The 23,409-nt window shown below is 36.1% G+C and overlaps 4 protein-coding genes and 1 long non-coding RNA gene across 5 annotated transcripts; 3 read left to right on the forward strand and 2 right to left on the reverse strand.

Annotated features, from left to right (window-relative positions):
• The first annotated feature begins 40 nt into the window (after positions 1-40).
• Positions 41-2,957, forward strand: LOC106176831 (protein SHQ1 homolog). Its single transcript, XM_013559376.2, has 2 exons — positions 41-221; positions 570-2,957. The coding sequence occupies exon 2, from the start codon at positions 579-581 to the stop codon at positions 2,319-2,321; it is 1,743 nt and encodes a 580-aa protein (XP_013414830.2). The 5' UTR covers positions 41-221; positions 570-578; the 3' UTR covers positions 2,322-2,957.
• LOC106176832 (sulfotransferase 1C4) lies at positions 2,842-7,325 on the reverse strand. Its single transcript, XM_013559377.2, has 6 exons — positions 6,555-7,325; positions 4,698-4,913; positions 4,129-4,449; positions 3,819-3,916; positions 3,178-3,349; positions 2,842-3,000 (listed from the first exon to the last, which is right to left on the reverse strand). The coding sequence occupies exons 2-6, from the start codon at positions 4,870-4,872 to the stop codon at positions 2,891-2,893; spliced, it is 876 nt and encodes a 291-aa protein (XP_013414831.1). The 5' UTR covers positions 4,873-4,913; positions 6,555-7,325; the 3' UTR covers positions 2,842-2,890.
• A 169-nt stretch (positions 7,326-7,494) lies between these two features.
• Positions 7,495-11,423, reverse strand: LOC106176838 (sulfotransferase 1C4). Its single transcript, XM_013559383.3, has 6 exons — positions 11,279-11,423; positions 10,038-10,278; positions 9,526-9,846; positions 8,661-8,758; positions 8,368-8,539; positions 7,495-8,150 (listed from the first exon to the last, which is right to left on the reverse strand). The coding sequence occupies exons 2-6, from the start codon at positions 10,207-10,209 to the stop codon at positions 8,041-8,043; spliced, it is 873 nt and encodes a 290-aa protein (XP_013414837.2). The 5' UTR covers positions 10,210-10,278; positions 11,279-11,423; the 3' UTR covers positions 7,495-8,040.
• Positions 11,424-12,028: 605 nt separating this feature from the next.
• Positions 12,029-23,239, forward strand: LOC106176910 (ras-related protein Rab-15). Its single transcript, XM_087005095.1, has 7 exons — positions 12,029-12,279; positions 15,825-15,885; positions 16,433-16,493; positions 16,716-16,793; positions 17,480-17,569; positions 17,770-17,835; positions 21,045-23,239. Exons 1-7 carry the CDS (start codon positions 12,156-12,158, stop codon positions 21,198-21,200), a joined length of 636 nt encoding a protein of 211 aa, XP_086861221.1. The 5' UTR covers positions 12,029-12,155; the 3' UTR covers positions 21,201-23,239.
• On the forward strand, positions 20,209-20,925 carry LOC147763349 (uncharacterized). Its single transcript, XR_015333121.1, has 2 exons — positions 20,209-20,329; positions 20,484-20,925. It is a non-coding gene; the product is annotated as an uncharacterized LOC147763349 (long non-coding RNA).
• Positions 23,240-23,409: the final 170 nt, after the last annotated feature.

Consider the following 23,409-nt stretch of genomic DNA (forward strand, 5'->3'; position numbering starts at 1 on the left):
TTAATGTTTTAATTTTCACATAAAATGCCTTCAGTGCGGGATGAAATAAAGATGGCAGCGCCCTGGAAGTGAATCATTACCCCTGAGTGAATCTGGGTGAATGCGCTGGTCTGCATTAACTTACAATTTATATGTTTGCCATAAGAAGTGATAACGATTACAGCCAGAAACCCATTGAGAGTACACACCACGGCGTTTGGTTTATTTAATGTCACTTGCAGGTATATTTAAGTAACCCTGGAGTGTAAATCACACCAACACGTTACAACCAACGACATTGTTTATGTATTGTAGCATTTGGTTGGTAGTACTTACATGTATATGTTCCATAGACTACACAAATAATGATAGTCTTACAAGATTGTGAAAATTTTAGAGATGTGCAACAACAAAAATTAGAGTAGACTAGCTGGTTAAAAACCATCCTTATGGACACAGCTAGGATATTATTTAATGTCAAAAGATGCATTTAAGATTGAATAATTTGTAACTTAGAAGATTTACAAGACTTAAATAGTGTATTAAACTGTTCTTATGGCGATGAATTTATTTATCTTTCTGATTTTTAGTCTGTCAACATGCTGACTCCTGCTTTTGAGCTGTCACAGGATGAAACTTTCCTCATACTTATTGTGAGAGTCCCATTTGCCAAAGTCTCAGAAACTGAAATTTTCATCGAAGAAAATGAAGTTAAATTTTATTCTCAACCTTATTATCTGCGTCTCACCTTACCTGGCAATGTTGTAGAGGATGGTCGGGAAACTGCTCAGTATGAGGCTGAATCTAGCTCCTTCACCATCAGGATTCCAAAAGAAGTCCCAGGCCAGTGGTTTGAGGGTCTGGATATGTTAACCAAGCTTCTTGCACCAAAGGGAGAAAGCAGTGCTAGTCTCCCAGCCATGGAAGTTTTGGGAGAAGACATATCAGCTTCTGGTGATGATACATTGGATGATGCGACCATGTTTGAAGATTTTGACTGGCAGTATCCCCAAAAACCTTTTGTTGAAGGAGGTGTTTGCCTAAATGGGCCAACATATGGATTTGCAAATAGGAGACAAGGTATATTCAAGAGACTTCAGGAGGAAATGCTGGTTATTGTTGATCTGAGAGATCCTGATTCTGTCCCAGTGAATGAAAGATCAAAATTGATGACTTCTTCAGAGAAAGCACATTTTGATGAGAATCACTATCTTTTTGATTTATTTCAAAATGATGATCAGCTGACACCCATTTTATCATACCGGCCTGTCTGGTACAAAGATGAATCAGAGCTCCCTGTGGAGTTCACTGAAGAAGAAAAAGAGAGAATGAAGCAGCTTCCAAGGAAGCAATATTTGTTAGACAAAACTGAACTTGTGCAAGTTCTTTTGGCCCTAATAGATATTATCTATGCATTTGCTTATAATCATAGAACAACAGAAGGAGAAAGCACAGTGGAGTCAGCCTGGACCATCAGAAAAATCAGTAGTACCTTGTCTTGGTTGGGAGTGCACCAAAGTATTCAAAACACTGTGTTGACAAGTTTTAGAAGAAGTTTGTGTTTTCCACTGTTTAGAAACTGGGATCTAAGCCGTAAAGTCCTAAAGGACACACTGATGATATTCAAGAGTGGCAGAAATAGGATACTAAAATGCCTTCTGGAAATTCACAAAATTTTTGCTAATAGTGACTTGTGTTACATTTTAAATGATTTGTACATCACTGACTATTGTGTTTGGGTACAATCTGTAAGTGAAAAACAAATAGCTTCTGTATTTCATTCTTTAAAGGAAATCAAGGTGAACAAGAGTGACGTTGACTTGGATTTGGTAGAGCTTGAGCAGGCTGCCAAAATGGTCCAAGAAGAAGAAGAGGAGGAGGAAAGTGATGGTTTGGCCCAGGGGCTGGCACAGGTGTCTTTAAATGCCAGTTCATCTGGCAGGTTATCCAGTCCTGAGAATGACCAAGAAAGCTCTAGTTTAGAGGAGTCGGATACCACTGAGATAGGCAGTGATGAAAGTGAAAGTGAAAGTGTCAGCAGTGCAGTAGTAAGCAATGATGAATCAGACTCTGTAAATATTAACTCACATGCCTCTAAAAAAGCCATGCTTTCTGTAAAACTTCCTGAAAATATGGCAGTTTTCACTCCAATGAGTATTGGAACCAATCCTTGCAGCAAGCAAGACCAATCTGAGGTGTCTGGTACAGGACACAGTTCAAAGTCTGTACTTGAGGTTTTAACCAGCATCTGTCCAGCTGGATCAAGTAGTGAAGATGAAGTTTATGTTGGTGTTGTTCAGGAAAGTGAACCAAAGAGAACACCACTTATTGAAGAGATTTAATTAGCAATAATATATTTATGCCTCATAGTGCTGAACTCTATTCATCTAGCTAATCCATTTAAATGATAGTAGAATCATGTGCTTACAAGTGGCATTTTGGTCTATCATGTAAAATGTTATTAAAACATGAACAGTGCATTGTTTGCAAACAATACATAAATAGCACATGTATACAAATATGGTGTAAATTATGTGCCATATACAAAAAGTTATTTTAAAATTACATTCGTTTCTATGTGAAAACAATTCATTCAAATCCATAACATAGCTGTTTACATGGATGTTTTGAGGGACACCTGCTGTGTATCTTGCTGAAGCATGTTAATTTTGTTACAAATAGTTAATTTCATATTAAAATGAGGATGATGTTTACATGCAAATATGAGCTAAAATTGAAGGACTTCTGGACAAAATGTGTTATGCACTTAGGCGGGTAATATTGTGAAAGAATATAATTTCTCAGTGATACCTAATATGTATAACGTGTTTGACATGTAAGATGTGTGTCTATTGTTGAAAAATGTCATAATGAAACCATCCTATTTGTGCTTTTCTGCTATTTGTTACTGTCAGTCAAATGTAAATTGTATGTCGCAGTCTTCCATTTCTCTTTTAAATGCTTTATCAAACTCTTCATTCTGTGCCACAGTGAAAGTGTTTTTCCAGTCGCCAACTTGACCTAAAAAGTGCAATTAACATCATGTATCATTTTCATGCACAAGCTTTTACAATATTGGTTGGGTTAACATATCGCCATTTATACATGTTCATAAATAACTAAATAAATAAAAATTCTATTGTACTGCTTCTTAATTCCAACGTGTTTTAGGCATGGTATTCAATGTGATAAAATTACCTTTTCTGAAAAAGCTTCCCTCCTTTGTTTTGAAGATTCCTGGTAGTTCTTTGAATTGAGCATTTTTCTTCATAGCTTCGAAAGTACATGCGTTAGCGATGTTAAGGTACATTTGTTCGTCGTGTGTTTTATTGATGAATTCTGCTATCCTCTTGATCTGCGCTGGTAGACACTGAAATGAATTAATGAAAAAGTTAAACAAAACTAAAAATTAACAAACGATATCACTGCAGATCCAGGATAACCGAGGGAATAGGGGTAGGGGTTGGGGGGGGGGGGTCAAAATACCTGGCAGGTCAAGGATAACAGACTGAGAGGAGAGGGAAGGGTTCGATGTCACTTGCAGGCCCAGAATATCAAGATGGAGATGTCTCTGATGGGTGTTGCCCATCCCCAACGACACCTATTATTAAGGAAAACATTTTCCCACTGTTTAATGTGCTTATGGGCATTTGCAGCAATATAAAGCACTCCTCTCTTCACTTTTTCTTCCCTCTTGGGAAAGGGCGAGTAAAGTATGACATTTTATTATAAAGGGAGTGTGCATGTTGTGGGAAGGGAGAGAGAGAGTTTGCTCCGCGCCTGAAACCTCTGAAGGCCCGCTAGGACAATTTTTTCTTACATATATACATATGCTTTACCTTTTTGAGTTCTTCGTAGTGTACATACATCATATGGTCATATTCTTGTCTCAGTTTCCACCAATCCTTCACATGCTTAAACCATGGACCATAATCCACTGAAAATTTCATAGTTATAAGTACAATTATATATAAAGTGATAATGTATGCTTTGCTTCGTTGTAATCTTTCTATTTGATTTTATACTACTGCTTTATTAACTTTTTTTTAATTCAAGAAATATATTTTACGATTGATTTCGGTTTGTATTAAGAAGCATAGTTCTCCAAGGTGAGAAGTTAAGAACATTTTATTAGTATAGCCAACGTACCCTCTCCTTTCAGAAAAACTTTGAAGAAATGATCCCAATCGCCGTCATACTTGTATTCCGCTATTCCAGAAACGTGGTGAAACTGAGAGACGCACACGTCCTTAGGGTTTCGCATGATATATATGATTTTACAGTTCTTCTCAAATATGTCACGTGGCATAAGATCGTATGGCAGGTGCGTTAGAAGGATTCTCGGGGAGGGCATGTCTTCAATTTCTTTAATGGTTCTTAATTCAAAGAAATTATTGAGCTTGGACTTGTTAACACTGTGTGCGTTTCCCTGGTAAAGCATGTTGACAAATTCAAAGGACCAGTGGTGGCCTGAAAACATGAAAAATGTATGAAATTGAATATGATCTTTAACCTTTGAGTTATGTTTTTACTATTTTATTGTTATTTATCAATAAATTTATACAGTGCAAGAAATAGAATAAATAGAAGAAAATCATATGTTTCTGGATAAATACAAAATCAGATGTATTCAATAGTATGAGACTTTCACGATTTCTTTCTTTTTTTTTTCAATGTAAAGCACAAGAAAGTAAAATAGGGGTTTTCTATTTACCCACCCGATTTCGGAAAAGAAGCGATGTACAGGTCATCAGGGCGAGCTTTGAATTTTGTTTCGGCTTCGTCAAACCATTTCTTCCAACCATACCCTTCGGGCCATACTTCCATGGTAGGTAAAATATGGTTACGATAGCGCACTAGCCATATGCCATTTATATGTTCCCCTTCCGCCATGCTCAAACACTTCGACCAGCCGCTGCTACGAAAAACAAGTGCTGAAAGGTAAAGGTATATTTAAATTTCCTGGTAATGTTGATTACTAATAAGACCCTTTTATTTTATTTATTTATTTATTATTTGTGGGCGCGAGCGTGTGTGCCTCGGGCTGACTCTCCGATTATCAACACGTTTTGATTAACAACATTGCATTTGTACTTTTATGTTATTGAATCTACTACTATAAGCAAGGGTTTAATTTGCACGTCAACTTTGTTCATCCTTACATTCAATTTCAATTCAGGTGAATTGATTTGACAGACACCCAGATCGTTATTGAAATTAAGCATCATTACTGAAGCTCCAGGGTTGCGTTTTAACGGCAGAGAAGAGTACTTGAGCTTAGAAAGTAAATACATTATATCACGAACAGGATGCAAAACCTTCATTCACATTTTCTTTCCAGTTATACGACGAGGGAATAATATGAAAGATAATTTCTGTCCTTTATTCGTAAGCACGTCAAAACGTTTTGCAGCGTTTCTAATTAAAGTCGAACTCATCCAGACCCTGGTTTTATTGATTGAAAAGAAATTATTTTGCACCGATGATCGAGATGACGGACAGAACATAAGGTCGGAGCTATTAAAGGTCGGTTATTGGAAAGAGATAACACATGTTAGTTACCGTACGTAATTTTATGTGCACTTGGGCGTCCGCTTGTGTGGATATGCACGCGTGTTATTGTATGAGCGGCATAAGTGTTCTATTCAAACATTTCGATTTGTTTTGAACGTTGCACCAAACTGGGTGTAGAGTACTAAGTGAAACAAAACAAGCAAATCTGTTTTGATTTATGCAGACAAAAGCCGGTGCAAAAAAGCCATTTTTACAAGTCAAGGTCATGTTCATTTTATCACGTCAGTAAAAGATGCATACAAATATAGAGAAGACATAAACGAAAGTACGCCTACTACTGATGTATACAACAACATATCTCAATAACTCTCGCTGCAACCAGTTAGACTGATACCACGGCAGATTGCAACCAGTTAGACTGCATGCAACCAATAACGCTGATATATTGGCAGATTGCAACCAGTAACACTGATACCTTGGCAGATTGCAACCAGTGAATTGCAAATTGCAACCAGATACAGATTTTCACTAGGTTGTTATCTAGGGAGGCCGATATAGGCCGCATTTAGAACAGTGAACTAACTAGTCTGAGGGTCAAATATGGCGACCCACTACAAAGCTTGCCGTCTAATCCGCTAATAGACACTGAATAGACACCCCGTGGGGGAGTATTCAAGTGGGTCGGCCATATTTGACCCTCGGACTGGTTAGTCCACTGTTCTTAATGAGGCCATTCACATGCTCGTCGGTTCGTTTTTACGTTTTATTATGAAACCCTCCATACTGCAGAATAGCGTATAGATTTTTTCATCATAATGAATGTAACTCATTTGTCTTCAAAATATTAAAATTTATATTATTAAAGGGCATACACCTCATATGATAAGAACATCTTAACTCTGACAATGCTTATATTGCAGCATGCCACAACCTTTAAAACACAACAATACGATTCCCCTTGGTGTGAATTTGGTAACATACTACAGGAGCCAAACCGTAGATCCACGTGCTCCTTAATATTTTATATTCAGTAAAATAACAGATTACATGTCATCACTTACCTGATGAAGTAAAGCCACTTGTACTGTCGCAATAAGGGTTTGGACACAGCAGCTTGTAGCCTGTGCGTCACCGCAACACTGACATGTTCTCTCTCTTCTCTGAGAGATGGCCCGATTTCATTAAAGGCTTATGCACACTGCGCAATTTCATCAAGTCGTCTTGAATACAAATCTTATGCAAGTATAAATCTCAGTTCGAAGCTATCTGCCCGGAATGATTCCGGGTATCAAGGAGAGTAATCGACTTGAGACAAAGAGAAATATCGATCGATGGTCTTTGAATTCTATCCTGGAAACCTAGCTTGCGCAGTGCATGCGCTCATATATTTACTTTTCAGTCCAGATAATCATATCTGCAGAAAACCAATATCATACAGGAAATTACCGTCCAATTTTCAAATTTAAAAGACGGTGGGTTTTTTTTCACATTGATATTTTTGACCTAGCAAACGTTTAGCTTTGAATTTTATTGCGACCGCTTACATCATATAGGACCACGGAAAAGTGTTCTTGTTTCCGAATTGTAAAATGCCTATTCATCAATGCTACACATTTAGTTGATGCCAGCTGGGAGAGGTAAGTTGAAAGACATCCCTCGGTGTTCTCTCGTATTTTGTCTCGCCATCTGCAGTGATTTTAGTAAGCCACACTGCCCCATTCACACATATATATGCTAGGTGATAGGTCCGCCTATATCTGGCGATTGTGCGTGTTTGTGTGGAGAGGGGTCATACAAAACTAAGAAGTTGAATGTCTCACTGCAGGTTAAATATAAGAAGTCTCAATTTGTTAAGCTGGCGTACTTAGATCCATTAATCCACGCAACAATTATCAATTTTTTTAATACGGGAAATAAGTTTGAAGTTAATACACCGTTTGTGCTGAAAGGAAAATAACGTTAAACGTCGAATGCTTCATTTACCAAGAATGCAATAAGTGATTGAATGATTAAGATTTCAATTTATTTCAAGAAATAGGCGATGAACGATGTGTTTGTGGTATTGACAATATTGCAGTTGTTGAGAAATCAGAATGTGCTAACTGATGTGTGCTGCTTGTCCAAAAAATCTAGCCTCATCAATATAGGCCTACTACCCAAATAACAAACCGGATTAGTTCTTTTACTATCACGATATTCTGTTCAGTATTTTTTTTTCTATATCAAATGTCTATTTCACATTTAACTTTCTGACTGAACTGCCATTAATATCAACAGGCCCGCTGTTCATTTCAATGCAATACATTCTTAATATTTTCCTTCTTAAAGAATTTGCCTTCGCGAGCGAAGGAAGCTACTCCTGCAACAAAAATACTGAAAAATTGCAACTTAAGAACATATAAAGCACCTTTTTTAAAACTGCTTCCCCGCTAGTATGATTGTAAGTTGTTATTTTCTGCAGAACGCACGATATCCTTCCAGACTTGTATCTGGTGAGTGCACACAAAGATCACCCGCCTTCATGCTCTCATACGGGTGACTGTATCGTCACTCATATTGGAATTTCAGTCCAGTATCTTTCAGTTCTTTTTCTATAACAGCGTCGAATCTTTCATTTTGTGCAACAGTAAAGTAGTTCTTCCAGTCGCCAATTTTCCCTGCAAATAAATGCAAATATATAACCATATGATGTGTCAGATGAAAAACAATCTTAGCCTCAACATTCGCCAAGGAAAGAAATAATAAAATGGTTTAGTTTGGCGGGCAAAGATGGAACAGAGATTTTAACACCTTTTATAGTAAATTTAAATACGCTAACCCATCTTCCATCCGTCTAAAACGGACAGCATAAAATTTAAGAACGCCATTACAAACCCTTGCGAAAGAAAGTGCCATCTGTTGTTTTGAATATCCCTGGAAGCTCCTTAGCTTTTGCGTTTTTCTTCATTACATCAAAGTTAGAGTTCTCCGCCATTTTACGATAAAGATCGTCGTCGTACGTTTTTCCTAGGAATTCTCCCACCCGTTTGATATTAGCAAATAGATCCTGAAATATATCATCATAGATCTACATCATGATAAGCAGACTGAATTTTGACTTTCCTATTGTGATTTTGGAACTTATATCTAATTGTTGCAACAAATTTTGTATAATTATTGATACATACATGCTTCATGTCCTCGTATTTCAGGAAAAGAACGTTTGGGTTATCTTTGCAGTGTGTCCACCAATCTTTTACATGACTGAGCCAAGGGCCGTTTTCAACTAAAAGATAGAAAAATAATATTTTGCATAACATTCACCCTGAGTTTGACGCTTTCCTGGTGACTCCAAGCATACCTGTAAAGATGATGTAGAACCCAAGCTGAACAGAGTGGAGTCACCCTTATTCCTAGGGGTGCATTCCCATTAACGCCATGGGTCTACGTGGATCGACCCAACTCGATGGGGATTCTCGCTGAGTGCAATCGGCTAACAGATTAACACGCCTCCTCCTGGCGTTAAGAAGAATACAATAAAACTGGTGATTATACGAGTACTTTGGAAACAAAAGGCGGCATGTCATTCAAATAAGCTGATTGCACTTAGCGAGAGTTGGGTCGATCCACGTAGACCGATGGTGTCTTTATGGGAATGGGGCCTTAGATAATAGAAACCCAGGTGAAGGAATATAAAGACGACAACGCAAATTGTTCAGATCATGGCACTGAACTGCATAAATGTTAAGCAACATTTTATACCGCTTTCAAAAGACCAAGCCCAACGACGCATTGGCAACGCGAATTGAATCAAAATAGCGAAGATTCCATGAATAAATCGCACTACTGCTGCAATTCATATGGATACTTTTTTCGTTAAACTGATAAGAAAAGCTTAGCTCTGCAAGCTTTCACTCATGTAAAAAGTGAACATATCATGCAGCCGTTGTTAAAGGATAAAGGAGAAAATTACAAGATATCATGTGAAAGTCTTATAGGCCTAATCATATTTATAATTAGCATTTATCTCCAGTTGTATTACTATTAAGCTACCTTCTCCTTTCAGAAAAAGCTCAAAGAAATGGTTCCAGTCCCCATCATATTTATACTCTGCTATCCCGCGAACGTGGTTGAAGTGAGACGCACACACGTCCTTTGGATTCCGCATGATGCAGATAATCTTGCATTTCTTGTTGAATACATCCTGTGGCATGGTATCATAGGGTAAATGGGTCATGAGTATTCTCGGGGAGGACATTTCTTCGATTTCTCTTATCTCATGCATTTCAAAGAAGTTTTCTAGTTTTGATTTGTTCACGCTGTCTGCATTGCCATTGTATATCATGTTGATGAACTCGAAAGACCAGTGATGACCTGTATAACGAAGAAGAGAAAAAAGAAAAAGAGAAAGAGAGAGGGGTATACAAACAAATAATCCATATTGTAATAGCTATTATACGGTACATACCAAAGTGAAGGTTTAATTTTTGTAGGATATTATTGATTTCGAGACCCATCTTACCACGTCACTTCTGCCTTTAAAAAATCCTGAATAACTGACTTACCAGATTTGGGGAAAGATGCAATATAAAGGTCGTCAGGTCTGGCAGTAAAGTTATTGTCCAACTCCTCAAACCATTTGTTCCAGTCATACCCCTTGGGCCATAGTTCCATGGTGGGCCACAGGTGGCCGCGACACCTGCACAGCAACATGCCGTTTATCATTTCACCAGCCATATCCAACTTTTATCACAGTACTGGCGTCCCAGGTGTAACTGCGTGGTGTGCAATTGATACCAACTTGACCTAAAATGAACACACAGTTGTGGTAGTAGTACGTGCGTAGCTGGAGTCTGTTAGATCATGTGTAGTTGTGTGTCGACCGCTACATGTACCCAATACTCCATACAATCCCATAGTTATTCAAGAAACACAATTAGATTTCCGCTACAGATCCCAAATCTATTGACTCAGAGCATCGGCAAAGTGATTTGCATGATGCCATTATAATTGTTTCGTACTTTCGTACTTTTTTGACTTCAAGGGCATTGACTGTAGGCCCTATTTACGCATATAGACCTGCCTAGTCTAACTTACTCAAAATAATTTGTTGCAACTGACTAAATAAATGTACATTTAGAATACTAAGGAATGCGTCCAGTGAATCGTACATGTATCACCTGTAGTAGGCGATACTGTCGAATGTTGCATAATGTAACTAAATTGTACTCTATACATGGACCAAGAATTCATAATTGTTCACGTCTATTGAGGCGGGAGGGGGCGATTGCCATGGCGGTGAAGTATCCAAGGCACCACACTCTGAACGTCTTGGCTTTGGCTACCAGTTTCAAAATTAAGTACACACAGCATCCTGAGTAAAAGAGGTCACTGCACCTCTTTAATATCAGCATGCCTCTGTCGTATCCAGCCAGGAGTGTAGGCCCTATTGCCGTTAACTGACATTCCATACTAAGGATGGCTGACAGTGACTTTCATCTAATTTCCATCATACGCTTCCCGTTTCTGTAACGGTTAATGGAAACCGGGATAACTTGCTGATTACATGAATACATGTATCTAGTGTGGGTCTACGAGTATTTGCCATCACGCTGAAGTATTACGGGCTGGTAAAACGACGGTTAAAATGCTCCATGTCTGAAATACGCATACTAGACGAACAAGGATGGGGGTTGGCGTAGGCCTAACTGTAAAACTGACATGCTTCATACGGACACAGGCAAATAAGACTGAAGTTAAAACCACTCTTTTAACAGATATTGGTCCCTACACATGTAATGCTCACCTTGTTTACTGTTTTCATGCAGACATTTCTAGGGCAAGCTTGGAACCCAATTTGCCTATGCAAAGTAGGCCTACTCACAGTTCAGGGACAGGAAACCTACTACATGTACGATAATGTAGGTGACCCGAATTTGCAGCTGGTAATCTAAACATTTTATTTACTTTGGTAAATTTCTAAAGCTGACGTTGTTACGATACTCATAAATATGTTTACGATACTCATGAACAGGACATAAATGTGAGGCCAAGGCTTAGCGTAAAAGGCAAACTGCATGTGTCAAAAGACCATTATATTATTAGGCCTACATCATTGAATTAACGTTCTTGAAAATGCTTTAAGCTTGAGCTGAACAATGTAAATCTGGAAATTAGATCAACAATATTTTGGGTCCATAAATTATAATTGTGTCCGTTGTGTCAAAAAAAGCCATTGCAATAATTTCTTGTTCTCCTTATCATCGCTTAACATTCTTTCACTTTTTGACAGAGATTTTCCACGCTTCGCAAAGCTCGACTCTAACATGTGCTTTTCATGTTCATTACACTGACAAAATGCTTGTCAAGAACAAGAAAGGGCTAATAATAAGGTATTTTCTTATTCAAAAAGGGAGAAGCAATTATGTTAATTTGCATTATCCAATAGTCTGACATCTAGGCCTACTCCCGTAGATAATACACTTGACGACCTGCTACCTAGCTGTCATAATTCGTCTGCTGTTAAAACTTTAAGCCAATCAGAATCTTTATACATGTGCTCTGCGTGGTTTGCGCTAGTGCTTCCGGTAACCTAAGCACACTTACCTAGCTTCTCGTCAAGGTGTAGGATTAACACCTTTGTAACTTAACCCATAACAATGAGATGAAAGAAACAGTGAACAATGGCGAAACAGTACGATGTACTGTACAAAGTACTTCTTGTCGGAGATTCAGGTGTTGGGAAAACGTGCTTGATATGTAGGTTCGCTGAGGATGAATTTCATAATGACCATCTCTCTACAATCGGTGAGTATACATATGTACTTTAAGTAAAACACACTTGCACTCCACTTTTGCTTTGCTGATTTTCTGGTTTCGGTTTCACAGAAATAGTGCAGCTACAGTGTTTTTCGTTTTGACTAAGCACATTGGACTTACACATATACAGTACCTTTACAGTATGTGGGTCAAATAAGAACTTAAAGAAACACATAAATTTTGATGTACATGTACTGTACCGTTACCGGTAAATCATTTCCATGTTCATATACAGGTAAGTTCCATTCATTTTTGGTGCCGGATACATATAACATGTGACTGTTCATATAACAGTTAAATTTATATTCCCCTATTTTCTGGTGAACTGACAATTAAAAAATACAATCGATGACAATGGGCAACCTGTTAATTTGATTGGTTTAATATTTTGCAGAATCGCAGTTGCTTCTATGGTATATTGTTATCTAACTTCATGAGTGTACTGGTAAATGCAAATTTAGATGTTTGGGGACTTGGAAGTGGAGGGGGAGAAACATTGCAAGAAACTTGGAAAAACAGATTGTGCTTTATGTGTACATCACTGAAAAAACACTCTATATGGGAGCCTCTTTAAAAAGCAAATGCCATTATAATCAGATAAACAGGTCATGTAAATATTTAATAGACTTTCCTTAAATCTGGAGAGCTAGTTTTATGTGGTTGTTTTTCTTTTCATACATCACAAAACCCAGCTTCGATGTATGCTTTTTAAGTAAACCTTGTCTACCTTATGGTTTTCTTTCTCTATTCTGATTACCTGCCGTCTGTACATAAATATGGCCCGAGTCTTGAACACAAACACATACTGACTTAAAAAGAGCTGTGCATTTAATATTTGAGTGGTTAGATATCATTCACGAGGAAAAATAATCCCCCATTAATATGGCACTTAGTCTGGGTTGTTCATCTTAATGATATTGTGCCTGTGGTTTTGATAAAAAAAACTATCCATTCTAGACTGTTATGTCTATAGTTCCATTCCATTTGATGCATTGCTTACTGGATATGACTAAGTTGATTCAGATTTCCAAGTCAAGTTACAGCATATAGCAATTATTTGTAAAATGACAACAACAACAACTTTTACCAACTTAAAATGAGAAGGGGGAGGGAGGGTAAGGTATCAGTAAACTGGTAAATGGTACCTGTCTATATATTCTCAGAGGTGAAAAGCAATTCATGACACCATAATGATTACACAATCTAATCATTGTAACCTGTCTTGAATTGACGTGTTGACTATGCACATCATTTTCATTATTGATAAATTATATGAAGGAAGTCTGGGTAATAGCATTTTAAGGTATGGTTTTCTATTGTGGTTGCCTTAAGGTATATTAAATGATTTGATGAAACTAAGAAAAAAATCATATATTAGGATATACAACTGTACTTTGCATATAAATCCTTTAAGTCATCTGTGCACTGTGTTATATTTTATGATCCTTAATAGCAAGGGTAATCAGCAAGTTAAATTATGCATGTATTTCTATAATCATGCCAATGACAATGATTGAAAGAATTGTTCATTTGTTCGGAATTATAAGTACTCTGCATTCAGTGTAAAGCCATGTTTGACCCCATGACAGTGCCAGGGAAGTAGTCCACAGATAGTTCCATGTTCCATGTTGCCTAAATTATAATCAAGAAGCACTCTGTAGACAGGTTCAGCAGGCTTACTTTGCCCTAAGGATGGTGACATGTAAATTGGGGTCACCAAAACAGTGACACAATGAAAATCAGACCACAGCAGATGTTCCCATTATAACTTTATTTTTCTCTTTAGATAAGTTTGATCCCCCCCCCCCTAAAAAAAAATAAATAAAAATAATAACAAAAATCAGTTACAACTGAAAGGAAAAAAGTGAAATAAAATTTCTTATATCTAAACAATAAACACAGGTCATCTGAAATATTGTATTGACTGTGGTTTTCATAGTTGTTGGCCTTTAAAAGGCCAGTTTTTGTGGTTTTGGCATTTAAAAAGAAAAAAAAAGAGTAGCCTGACACTTAAATGGGATGATCTATCTGTTGGTGCCAAGTGTCTAATTTCAAGATAGAGGAATTTCCACTTTTAATTCTAGTTTGGCACAGGTGTCATCCTAGTCCAGAAGAAATCTATTGCATTTGTAACATTCCTGCATGCAATGTAATTGATTTGCTGTGTCGTAGGTTAGAAAGTCACCTCCATGAACTGTAAACAGAGCTTGTGTCATAAAATGGGCACCATCTGTTGTTTAAATTAGTGATGTATAATTGCATTTTAAAACATGACCAGATGGTATCATGCCACATAGTTTGTGTGGTAAGATGCATATTTTAAAAAAAAAAGAGCCTGTTTTATTTGAATACAAGGCTGGCACACACTAAATTAAAGGGATAATAACTCTTCGTTTTGGCCAAAAAATGAATTTTCCTGGAGTAAACAACAATTTTCCCATACTTACCAATGGTTAATGAATCCATTTTTACATTCAAATTTAGTCCCTGGTTTTTTTCTAAAAAGTTTGTTTTTTTGTTAAAATCTCTTAAGAGATTTTAACAGAGTATAGCCATCAATGGAGGTCACGTGGTCTAAAGACAAGCTCAGATATCAGAATAATAGCTATAACTGCCGTTTTTGTGGTAAAACAGAATATATTATATTTCTATGAGTTATTCACAATGTTTTTATTGTAAAATATAGATCTCATACGAAGAGTTATTATCCCTTTAATATAGCAACAGGTACCCGTTGCACCAAGTTATCTCCACAGCTGGTGAACAATAATAAATGTGACACTAGAAAACAATGATTTACTGCTTGAAATGTCACAAATACAGAATAGGATCTGAAGGTTGAAAATTGTGTGTATGGCTTTTATTTTATACTGCAAATACAAATACTGCACAAGTATTGGCAAGATATGTTATTGACCTTCAATTATTGATACCAAAACTACAGAAGTATTTGCCTTAATTGTTGTTGATTTAAGTCGGAGGTCACATTAAAGAGGCTGTTTCTTGTCTTTATTTGAATGTTGGAGTCAAGCTAAAAGTTGTTTTTACAATTTGCTTTGACTGGTCTGTCAATATGTACATTGTTGACTGTCAAAATCTAGTGTTTACCAAGTGAGAAGTCAACCTTATATGGCACTGTTTATTTATAGCCAAAAAGTACAATAGACACGGATCCAATCTTGCAGTTACTTTTAGTTTAACTTAGGTTATGTGTTTGTCTGGATATGCAACTTATTTAAATTTTTTGCAAAAATTGATCTACAATGGTGACTTTTTTCGGGTAGGATGTTGTACCAATCTGAGTAACAATAATACTACAAAACCACCTATTAACTCTGCGTTTTGGACTCCTTATAGCTGTTCCATACATCTCCTAGTCACTATTTATTCAGTCTTGTTGCAAATGAATCTTGATCTTAAAGCTAGCTTTTTGCCACTTTGATGAACCACAGGTATGTGATCCTTCAGCTTTTCAATGTACGTTAACATTTCAGCAAGTTCATGCACTAAACTTTATTCTTTTATTCTCTCAGGGATTGATTTCAAGCTCCGGACCATTCTGTCTGATGACCTCAAAGTCAGAATTCAAGTTTGGTGAGTTAAAGGTCCATTTTATGTCGGTCTACTTAGATTACATGATTTTCTGCACTCGTATGAGGCAAAGAAATGTCAGTATGTCGCAACATTTTGCATTGAATGTCTGCTTTCTTCCCCATTAAGGGTGCACAGATTTATCAATGAGTACAGTGGACAAAGTTATCTTAGAGACTATTAGCTGTAGCTTCTCTTTTCTTCTGTTTTGTTAAACTTTATGATGCTTGGACCCTTTCATTTATTAAGTACCACCATAAAAATGATGTTATTTACAGCACCAGTGTCATACTATAAGCCTGTACATTCATATTCCAAGTTTTCCATAAAATACACAGGCATTATCTGGGGTAGCGCTAGCAATTTTTTTCGCTTAGCCATATCACCACACTTTTGTCAATTTGTTATCAAAATGGTTATAATTTGGCTAAAACATGTCAAATATAGCCCTTTTTCTTTAGCCAATTTCAGTCAGTTTTAGCATTTGGCTAAATTGGCGAGTGTTAGCGCTACCCCAGCATTATAATAATTATTTGTCTTATTTTTTCAGGGATACAGCTGGACAAGAACGCTATGAGACTATTACAAAACAGTATTATAGGCGAGCACAGGTACAGGGTATAAGCACCACTTAAAAGACTGTTTTTTAAACATCTGTTACATTTATAAGAAAATTGCATCTGTTAAATTCTTATTAAAAGTGCATCATCTTACTTTGAAATTGAATAATTTAAGTGACTGAGTTAAATTTTTAAGTACATTTAACACATATCTGGTATTGGGTTGAAATGTATGTGTAAATGAGCACTGAATAAGTATATTAACTTTTCCAGGGCGTTTTCTTGGTGTATGACATTACCAATCCTACTTCATTTTATAACATTACCAAATGGTTAAACTTCACACGGGAGGTGAGTGGAAATCAAATAGAATGGTAAAATGATAAGTCAGCCCAACCCAACACATTCCTGGAAATATGACTTTAGAGGATGTTAGCTGTTTGTGATGTATGCTATTCTGAAAAATGCAGAAAATTGCTCTAAGATCTGCTGCTACAATGAAGGGTTTGCTATTATGAAGGGTTCACTAGGACAATGGTTCAATATTCTTAAAAAGGATATTTAGGCAAAGCATGCTTTAGTTGTGTAATCGGGGAGTGTACTGACATCCTTGCCAAAGAAACGTATTGAAGGAGGCTCTCTTTTATTTGCATTTTTCGCGATCCGTGCAGATTTCACACATGAGTAATTCTTTAAGATAACAACTAAGAATTAAACTTAGCGCAACATAATGTGAAACTCACCCTCCTATTAAAACATTTTTATGCATATTGAGTATTTTAGTGAAGAACAATGCAGTTTTTACAAAATCATTACCCACTGGCAAATTGTGTACTGTACTTTGTTGGCTATCTTTGGTTCTCTCTGTACCTTTACGCATATTTCAGAATAGCAAATCCTTATCATAGCCAACCTTTTTGAGAATATATGTAAAGGAGATCATAAAGATATCTTCACAGTCTTAATTATTTATTTTTCAGAGTCACTGATATTTAAACCTCTGAGTGAAAATCATTTGATCTCGTATCTCTTTCCAGTTTGCTGACAGCAATGTTAGTGTAATGCTACTCGGCAATAAAAGTGATAAAGCAAAGAGAAGAAAAGTGACCAGAGAGCAGGGAATTAGGGTTAGTAATCATATTAAAAAGTTGTGAAGAAGAAGGAAAGAATCTTGATCATTTCAATAAATTTATATAAACAACTTAGACAGGAAGGTACTGTCCCCCAGCATAGCAAATATATTTGGTGGCTTTTGTTGATTGCTATTTAATAGTTACAGATGTTTATTAGAGATGCTCAGTAAGTGATATCATTGATCTTTTCACAGCTTGCCAGGGACCTGAATATAGAATTCTGTGAAACAAGTGCCAAATCAAGGGAGAATATTGATCTGGTAAGAGTTTTCTTTACTATGCTTGGGTTGTACACAATGTAACCCACATAAATTTTCCTTATTGTGTGGTATGCCGTAATTTTGTATGCTCTCACATGTATAATTTTTGTAATGATTGAATCATATATAATGTTTTAAAATTTGCTTAGAATCATCATGGCATTTTTACGATATGATTTTAAGATCTTAACCAAGAAGTTTTCCTGATTGATATATTTTGTATTTTTTAATATAGTTTTGCCATGAATGAGTGTGTCTTTGATAGGCTTTGAGAAATGAGTGGTTTATTGTACCACCAGCGTAGGCGCTGGCGGTACACATGGTTTTAGTCCCGACCCGTATGTTCCGCCGGCTCCTGCGGCTCCTGCCGCTCCGCCGGCTCCTGCGGCTCCGCCGCCAAGTCACCGTTACCGCTTCTCCTCCTAGACGGTAAGGGCCTCCATACCCATCTCTTGGATTTAGGTCACCTATAATCTCAACTCGTTCCACGTAAAATTTGGGCTTTGTCGGTATTGGGGTCTAGGTGTGGCACTCATTGCAATGCACCCTTGTCCAAAAATGGCAAAATTAAATGCTAATTATCTCCCCTACGGAAGGAATTATGGGAAAAATTTCTACAGATAGCTTTCCAAAAGTCATATGTGTAGATTTCATATATGCCCTTGGATTTGACCTTTGACCTTTATTTCAAGGTCAAACAGGCCAAAATTTTCAAAAAAACAAAATTTTTGCCGAAAAAAAAATTATTTGCGGCCTTATTCAGATACCACACAGACTTAACTAATAATATTAATGGAAAGTGTTACCCTTCGGGTCATCTTTCATCTCCGTGAATTTGGGGTCAATCGGTGCATTTTCACGGGAGTAGCGTCCATAAGATATCAAAACTTAAAACTGTCTCTAATTTGGGAACCGTTAATGCTAGACACCCATTCTTTTTTGCATTTTGTAGAGCATGTAAAGCCCAACACTGGGGGTGGTCTCCGTTTTTTTGTATTCCATACCGTTTTCGAGTTACGCTGTATCAAAAAGTACATACTGGTGGTGAAAGCAAAATGTGCAGTACGGTAATGGATAATAAATTTTGAACTCCAGAAAAATAAAACATAAGGCTTGGCAAAGCAGACAACTAGTGGTCAAAAATGACATTATTTCATCAAATTTGAACATCTGGAACTTCAGAGCACCTCCCATTTTAAGAATTTTGACCAAAATGACCTTTTCTTTATTTTAATTAATTTTTTCTGTAGGAAATTTATGGCACATTATGGTAACTCCAAAATTATAACATTTAGTCCCTTATATCTCCAAAACTGGCAGAGATAGGTCCATAGTTTCTATTGAACTTGAATAGGAAGTCATATACTGGTAATCTAAATGTGACCTTAAAATTGACCTTTGACCTACTTTTCACCATGAACTGAACTTTGCAAACTTTGCTTCCCTTTTATCTCCAAAACTGGCAGAGATAGGTCCATAGTTACTATTGAAGTTGAATAGGAAGTCATATACTGGCAATCTAAATGTGACCTTAAAATTGACCTTTGACCTACTTTTCACCATGAACTGAACATTGCAAATTTTGCTTCCCTTTTTTCTCCAAACCTGGCAGAGATAGGTCCATAGTTTCTATTGAACTTGAATAGGAAGTCATATACTGGCAATCTAAATGTGACCTTAAAATTGACCTTTGACCTACTTTTCACCATGAACTGAACTTTGCAAATTTTGCTTCCCTTTTATCTCCAAAACTGGCAGAGATAGGTCCATAGTCTCTATTGAACTTGAATAGGAAGTTATATACTGGCAATCTACATGTGACCTTAAAATTGACCTTTGACCTACTTTTCACCATGAATTGAACTTTGCAAATTTTGCTTCCCTTTTATCTCCAAAACTGGCAGAGATAGGTCCATAGTTACTATTGAAGTTGAATAGGAAGTCATATACTGGCAATCTAAATGTGACCTTAAAATTGACCTTTGACCTACTTTTCACCATGAACTGAACTTTGCAAATTTTGCTTCCCTTTTATCTCCAAAACTGGCAGAGATAGGTCCATAGTTACTATTGAAGTTGAATAGGAAGTCATATACTGGCAATCTAAATGTGACCTTAAAATTGACCTTTGACCTACTTTTCACCATGAACTGAACTTTGCAAATTTTGCTTCCCTTTTATCTCCAAAACTGGCAGAGATAGGTCCATAGTCTCTATTGAACTTGAATAGGAAGTTATATACTGGCAATCTACATGTGACCTTAAAATTGACCTTTGACCTACTTTTCACCATGAATTGAACTTTGCAAATTTTGCTTCCCTTTTATCTCCAAAACTGGCAGAGATAGGTCCATAGTTACTATTGAAGTTGAATAGGAAGACATATACTGGCAATCTAAATGTGACCTTAAAATTGACCTTTGACCTACTTTTCACCATGAACTGAACTTTGCAAATTTTGCTTCCCTTTTATCTCCAAAACTGGCAGAGATAGGTCCATAGTCTCTATTGAAGTTGAATAGGAAGTCATATACTGGCAATCTAAAAGTGACCTTAAAATTGACCTTTGACCTACTTTTCACCATGAACTGAACTTTGCATATTTTGCTTCCCCTTTATCTCCAAAACTGGCAGAGATAGGTCCATAGGTCCATAGTTACTATTGAACGTGAATAGGAAGTCATATACTGGCAATCTAAGTGTGACCTTGAAATTGACCTTTGACCTACTTATTATCATGAACTGAACTCTGCTAATTTCTTTCTCTTTTAACTCCAAACCTGGCAGAGATAGGCCCATAGTTACTATTGAAGTTGAATAGGAAGTCATATACTGGCAATTTACTGTGACCTTGGAATTGACCTTTGACCTACGTTACGATGAACTTAACTTTGATTGTACCATTTTTAGTTATATATATATTTTTTGCATATTTTGAAAATTCTTGTTGATTGCATTTTTACAGCTTGGCAAGCACAAGACTGGTGGCTGTGTTCCTTATTTTGTATATGTGGGGGTCTATACGAATGCGCTTGCTCCAGCTGGTGGTACAATATTCGGAGGCGGTATCGCCTCTCTGATCCTCTAGTTGGAATAAATATATTATATATATTTTAATTATAATGTTTAATGTTACACCTTGTTCCAACTCCTAAATTGAAATGTATTCTTTGTTAATTTCTTTCATATTAAATTTTATCTTACTGTAGGCCTTTGCAAGTCTCGCACAACAAATTACCAAGTGTCAAAAGGCTCGTGAGACTGTTTGTGTAGATCTGGACATGTACACGATTACAAACGACACTAGTCAGCTGATACAGAATGAATCTGAAGGGAAGAATAATTGGTGCTGTGTTATATTGTGATATAGAGGATAATATTTATTTTATGATGTAGGACAGTTGTATTCAATGTGGCAAAAGGACACCTTTGACAAGAGAGGTTGAAAAGAAGTTGCATTTTTAACAGCATTCCTGACAGAGTTGGCTATGAAAATTTGGGGTAAATCTGTTTCAGAATCTTTTTTTTTTTTTTTATGATATATCAATTATGTTGGCTGTACTTAATAAGAAAGTAGTAAAGTTGAATAATTTTAAAACATTTCAATAAGAAATATTAAAGCTGAGATAACAGTCATTTCAAATGTAAAAATAAGCAAGACTTTATAGTAAGACATGTATGGTTCAAGCAAGTAGATAAGCCTAAAAGTCTTTTCTTTTTGCCAGCATGAGGGCTTTTTATCTCTGAAATTGCTGTCTTGTGATGGTATTGAATAAACCTCAGCTGACTCTAAACTGATTTTATCTCTCCGTGAAAGTTCTCTTCAAAAGTTGCCAAAATCTCAAAAACATGACGATTTTCAGTTAAAGTTTAAAAAACATGTTTCAGATGTTATTCTCTTCACTATTTTTAAATACTCTTTTTGTGAAGGTTGTTAAATAGTTGATAGAATCTCAAAAACATTTTAATGTTTTGAGAAAGTCATAAATGTAGAAATATATATATAGAAGGTGTTACTTTTAAAAACTATTTTAAAATATGGCTGTGGGGGTTTTGTATCTAAAGGATCTGAATCAAATGTGATATTTATTTTTTTATATTAACCAGGTGAGTTGATTATATATTATGATCACTATGCTGTAATTATTGGCATTTGGTGTAGGTTTAGGCATTGGAGACAGTTGTCTGCTTCCATATTACCAATTGTGCAATTAGACATTGGTGAAGGAATTTGTTAGGGTGGGTCAGAACAATAATTTTTATCAGAATGAATTATCACTGGGTAGATTATATATAGGACTTATGTTGACTCCCCAGACATTTTATTGTCAAGGGTTGGTCATGAATAAAAACTATTTGTGAGAGTGGAACATTTTTAGTTAAAAATGGTTTTGAAAAAATGTTGATTGCTTTCAGCTTTATTAAACAACTGCTTAATCAAAATTTATTAGTATTTATGCAAAGCTTTGGAATGTAGGTATTTGTAAATACTGTGATTTTAGCTGGTGCTTTATATACATAATAATATGAATAGATAGTTGTGAGAATTGATATTTTATTTTTAAAAGAATCATACCATCTTAAAGATGTATTTATTACTCTCTCTAGCAAGATCAAGTTCAGAAAGTGAGGTTGCTTTTTTCTCTATGCATATTATTGTTATTGTTTTCTTTTTGTTAAATTGTTATCACTCTTGATAAAATCTGAGAGTTTCATTCCTCAAAAGACATTCTTAACAAAGTTGTGCGTTGGTGAGAGTTTCAGCTTTTAATAACAAGTGCCAACATTAGTTGAAATGACCGCAAAACTGATTTAATTGCTGAATGTTTCACATTCCATATAATTAAGAAATAAGCTTGTATAAAGTTTTTTATTAACTTGTTGGTATACACATTACTAGTACAGGCAATATATTAAATTACATATATTTTTTTCTGTATTGTGTAACCAAAATTCTCAGTCTGACTTTCAGAGTTAACTGGATACTTTACAATACCCTCTACCACAGATTGGTTTTTCACTAGAAACTCACAGATATGTCTCTTGCTAATTCATGAAAAAAATTCTACTCCATCGAGAGTTTAGAATTGATGTCATCACTCATTTGGCCTTTAGTATAAATTACAATGTAGATCTACCATCAGTATGCCATTAATGGAAGTGGCAGGGGCACACTGATACTAGAGGTTTATTCCCAGTTAACTCTAAAACTCGGGTAGAACTTCTCTATTGTAACGGTGTTCATTCTTAATGTAGCACATATACTCTTATTTGACATATGCTTAAAAGCTAAAGCATACAGCTGATTAATGGATCTCTAACTTTTAGATTACAATTTAAATATGAAGTGCAATTACTAGTTCCTGCTTTGGTTTTACGTCTAATAAAGGCATAAAAGAGGAAACTTTTTTTTTTCATGATGAAGAATTACACTATGAAGTACCTTAGCACACGTTCTTATATTTTCCTTTTTTTTTTAAATTTAAAGTTATCTGAAATAATAGTTTAAAGGGTTTGCTTCATGCCGTCAGAATGGCCTGAACGGAATATATTCTTCAGAAAACATGCCCAACT

This window comes from Lingula anatina, chromosome 2 (genome assembly GCF_051362555.1).
Source record: "Lingula anatina isolate TDL-2025a chromosome 2, LinAna3.0, whole genome shotgun sequence".
Classification (NCBI taxonomy): domain Eukaryota; kingdom Metazoa; phylum Brachiopoda; class Lingulata; order Lingulida; family Lingulidae; genus Lingula; species Lingula anatina.

Coding starts and splice junctions, on each gene's coding strand:
- LOC106176831 (XM_013559376.2), top strand. CDS start 579: ATGCTGACTCCTGCTTTTGAGCTGTCACAGGATGAAACTTTCCTCATA.
- LOC106176832 (XM_013559377.2), bottom strand. CDS start 4,872: ATGGCGGAAGGGGAACATATAAATGGCATATGGCTAGTGCGCTATCGT. Junction 4,450..4,697: donor CGCTTCTTTTCCGAAATCGG/GTGGGTAAATAG, acceptor TCATGTTTTCAG/GCCACCACTGGTCCTTTGAA. Junction 3,917..4,128: donor AGTTTTTCTGAAAGGAGAGG/GTACGTTGGCTA, acceptor TGAAATTTTCAG/TGGATTATGGTCCATGGTTT.
- LOC106176838 (XM_013559383.3), bottom strand. CDS start 10,209: ATGGCTGGTGAAATGATAAACGGCATGTTGCTGTGCAGGTGTCGCGGC. Junction 8,759..9,525: donor GCTTTTTCTGAAAGGAGAAG/GTAGCTTAATAG, acceptor TCTATCTTTTAG/TTGAAAACGGCCCTTGGCTC. Junction 8,151..8,367: donor TGGCACTTTCTTTCGCAAGG/GTTTGTAATGGC, acceptor ATTTATTTGCAG/GGAAAATTGGCGACTGGAAG.
- LOC106176910 (XM_087005095.1), top strand. CDS start 12,156: ATGGCGAAACAGTACGATGTACTGTACAAAGTACTTCTTGTCGGAGAT. Junction 17,570..17,769: donor CCAGAGAGCAGGGAATTAGG/GTTAGTAATCAT, acceptor ATCTTTTCACAG/CTTGCCAGGGACCTGAATAT. Junction 17,836..21,044: donor CAAGGGAGAATATTGATCTG/GTAAGAGTTTTC, acceptor ATCTTACTGTAG/GCCTTTGCAAGTCTCGCACA.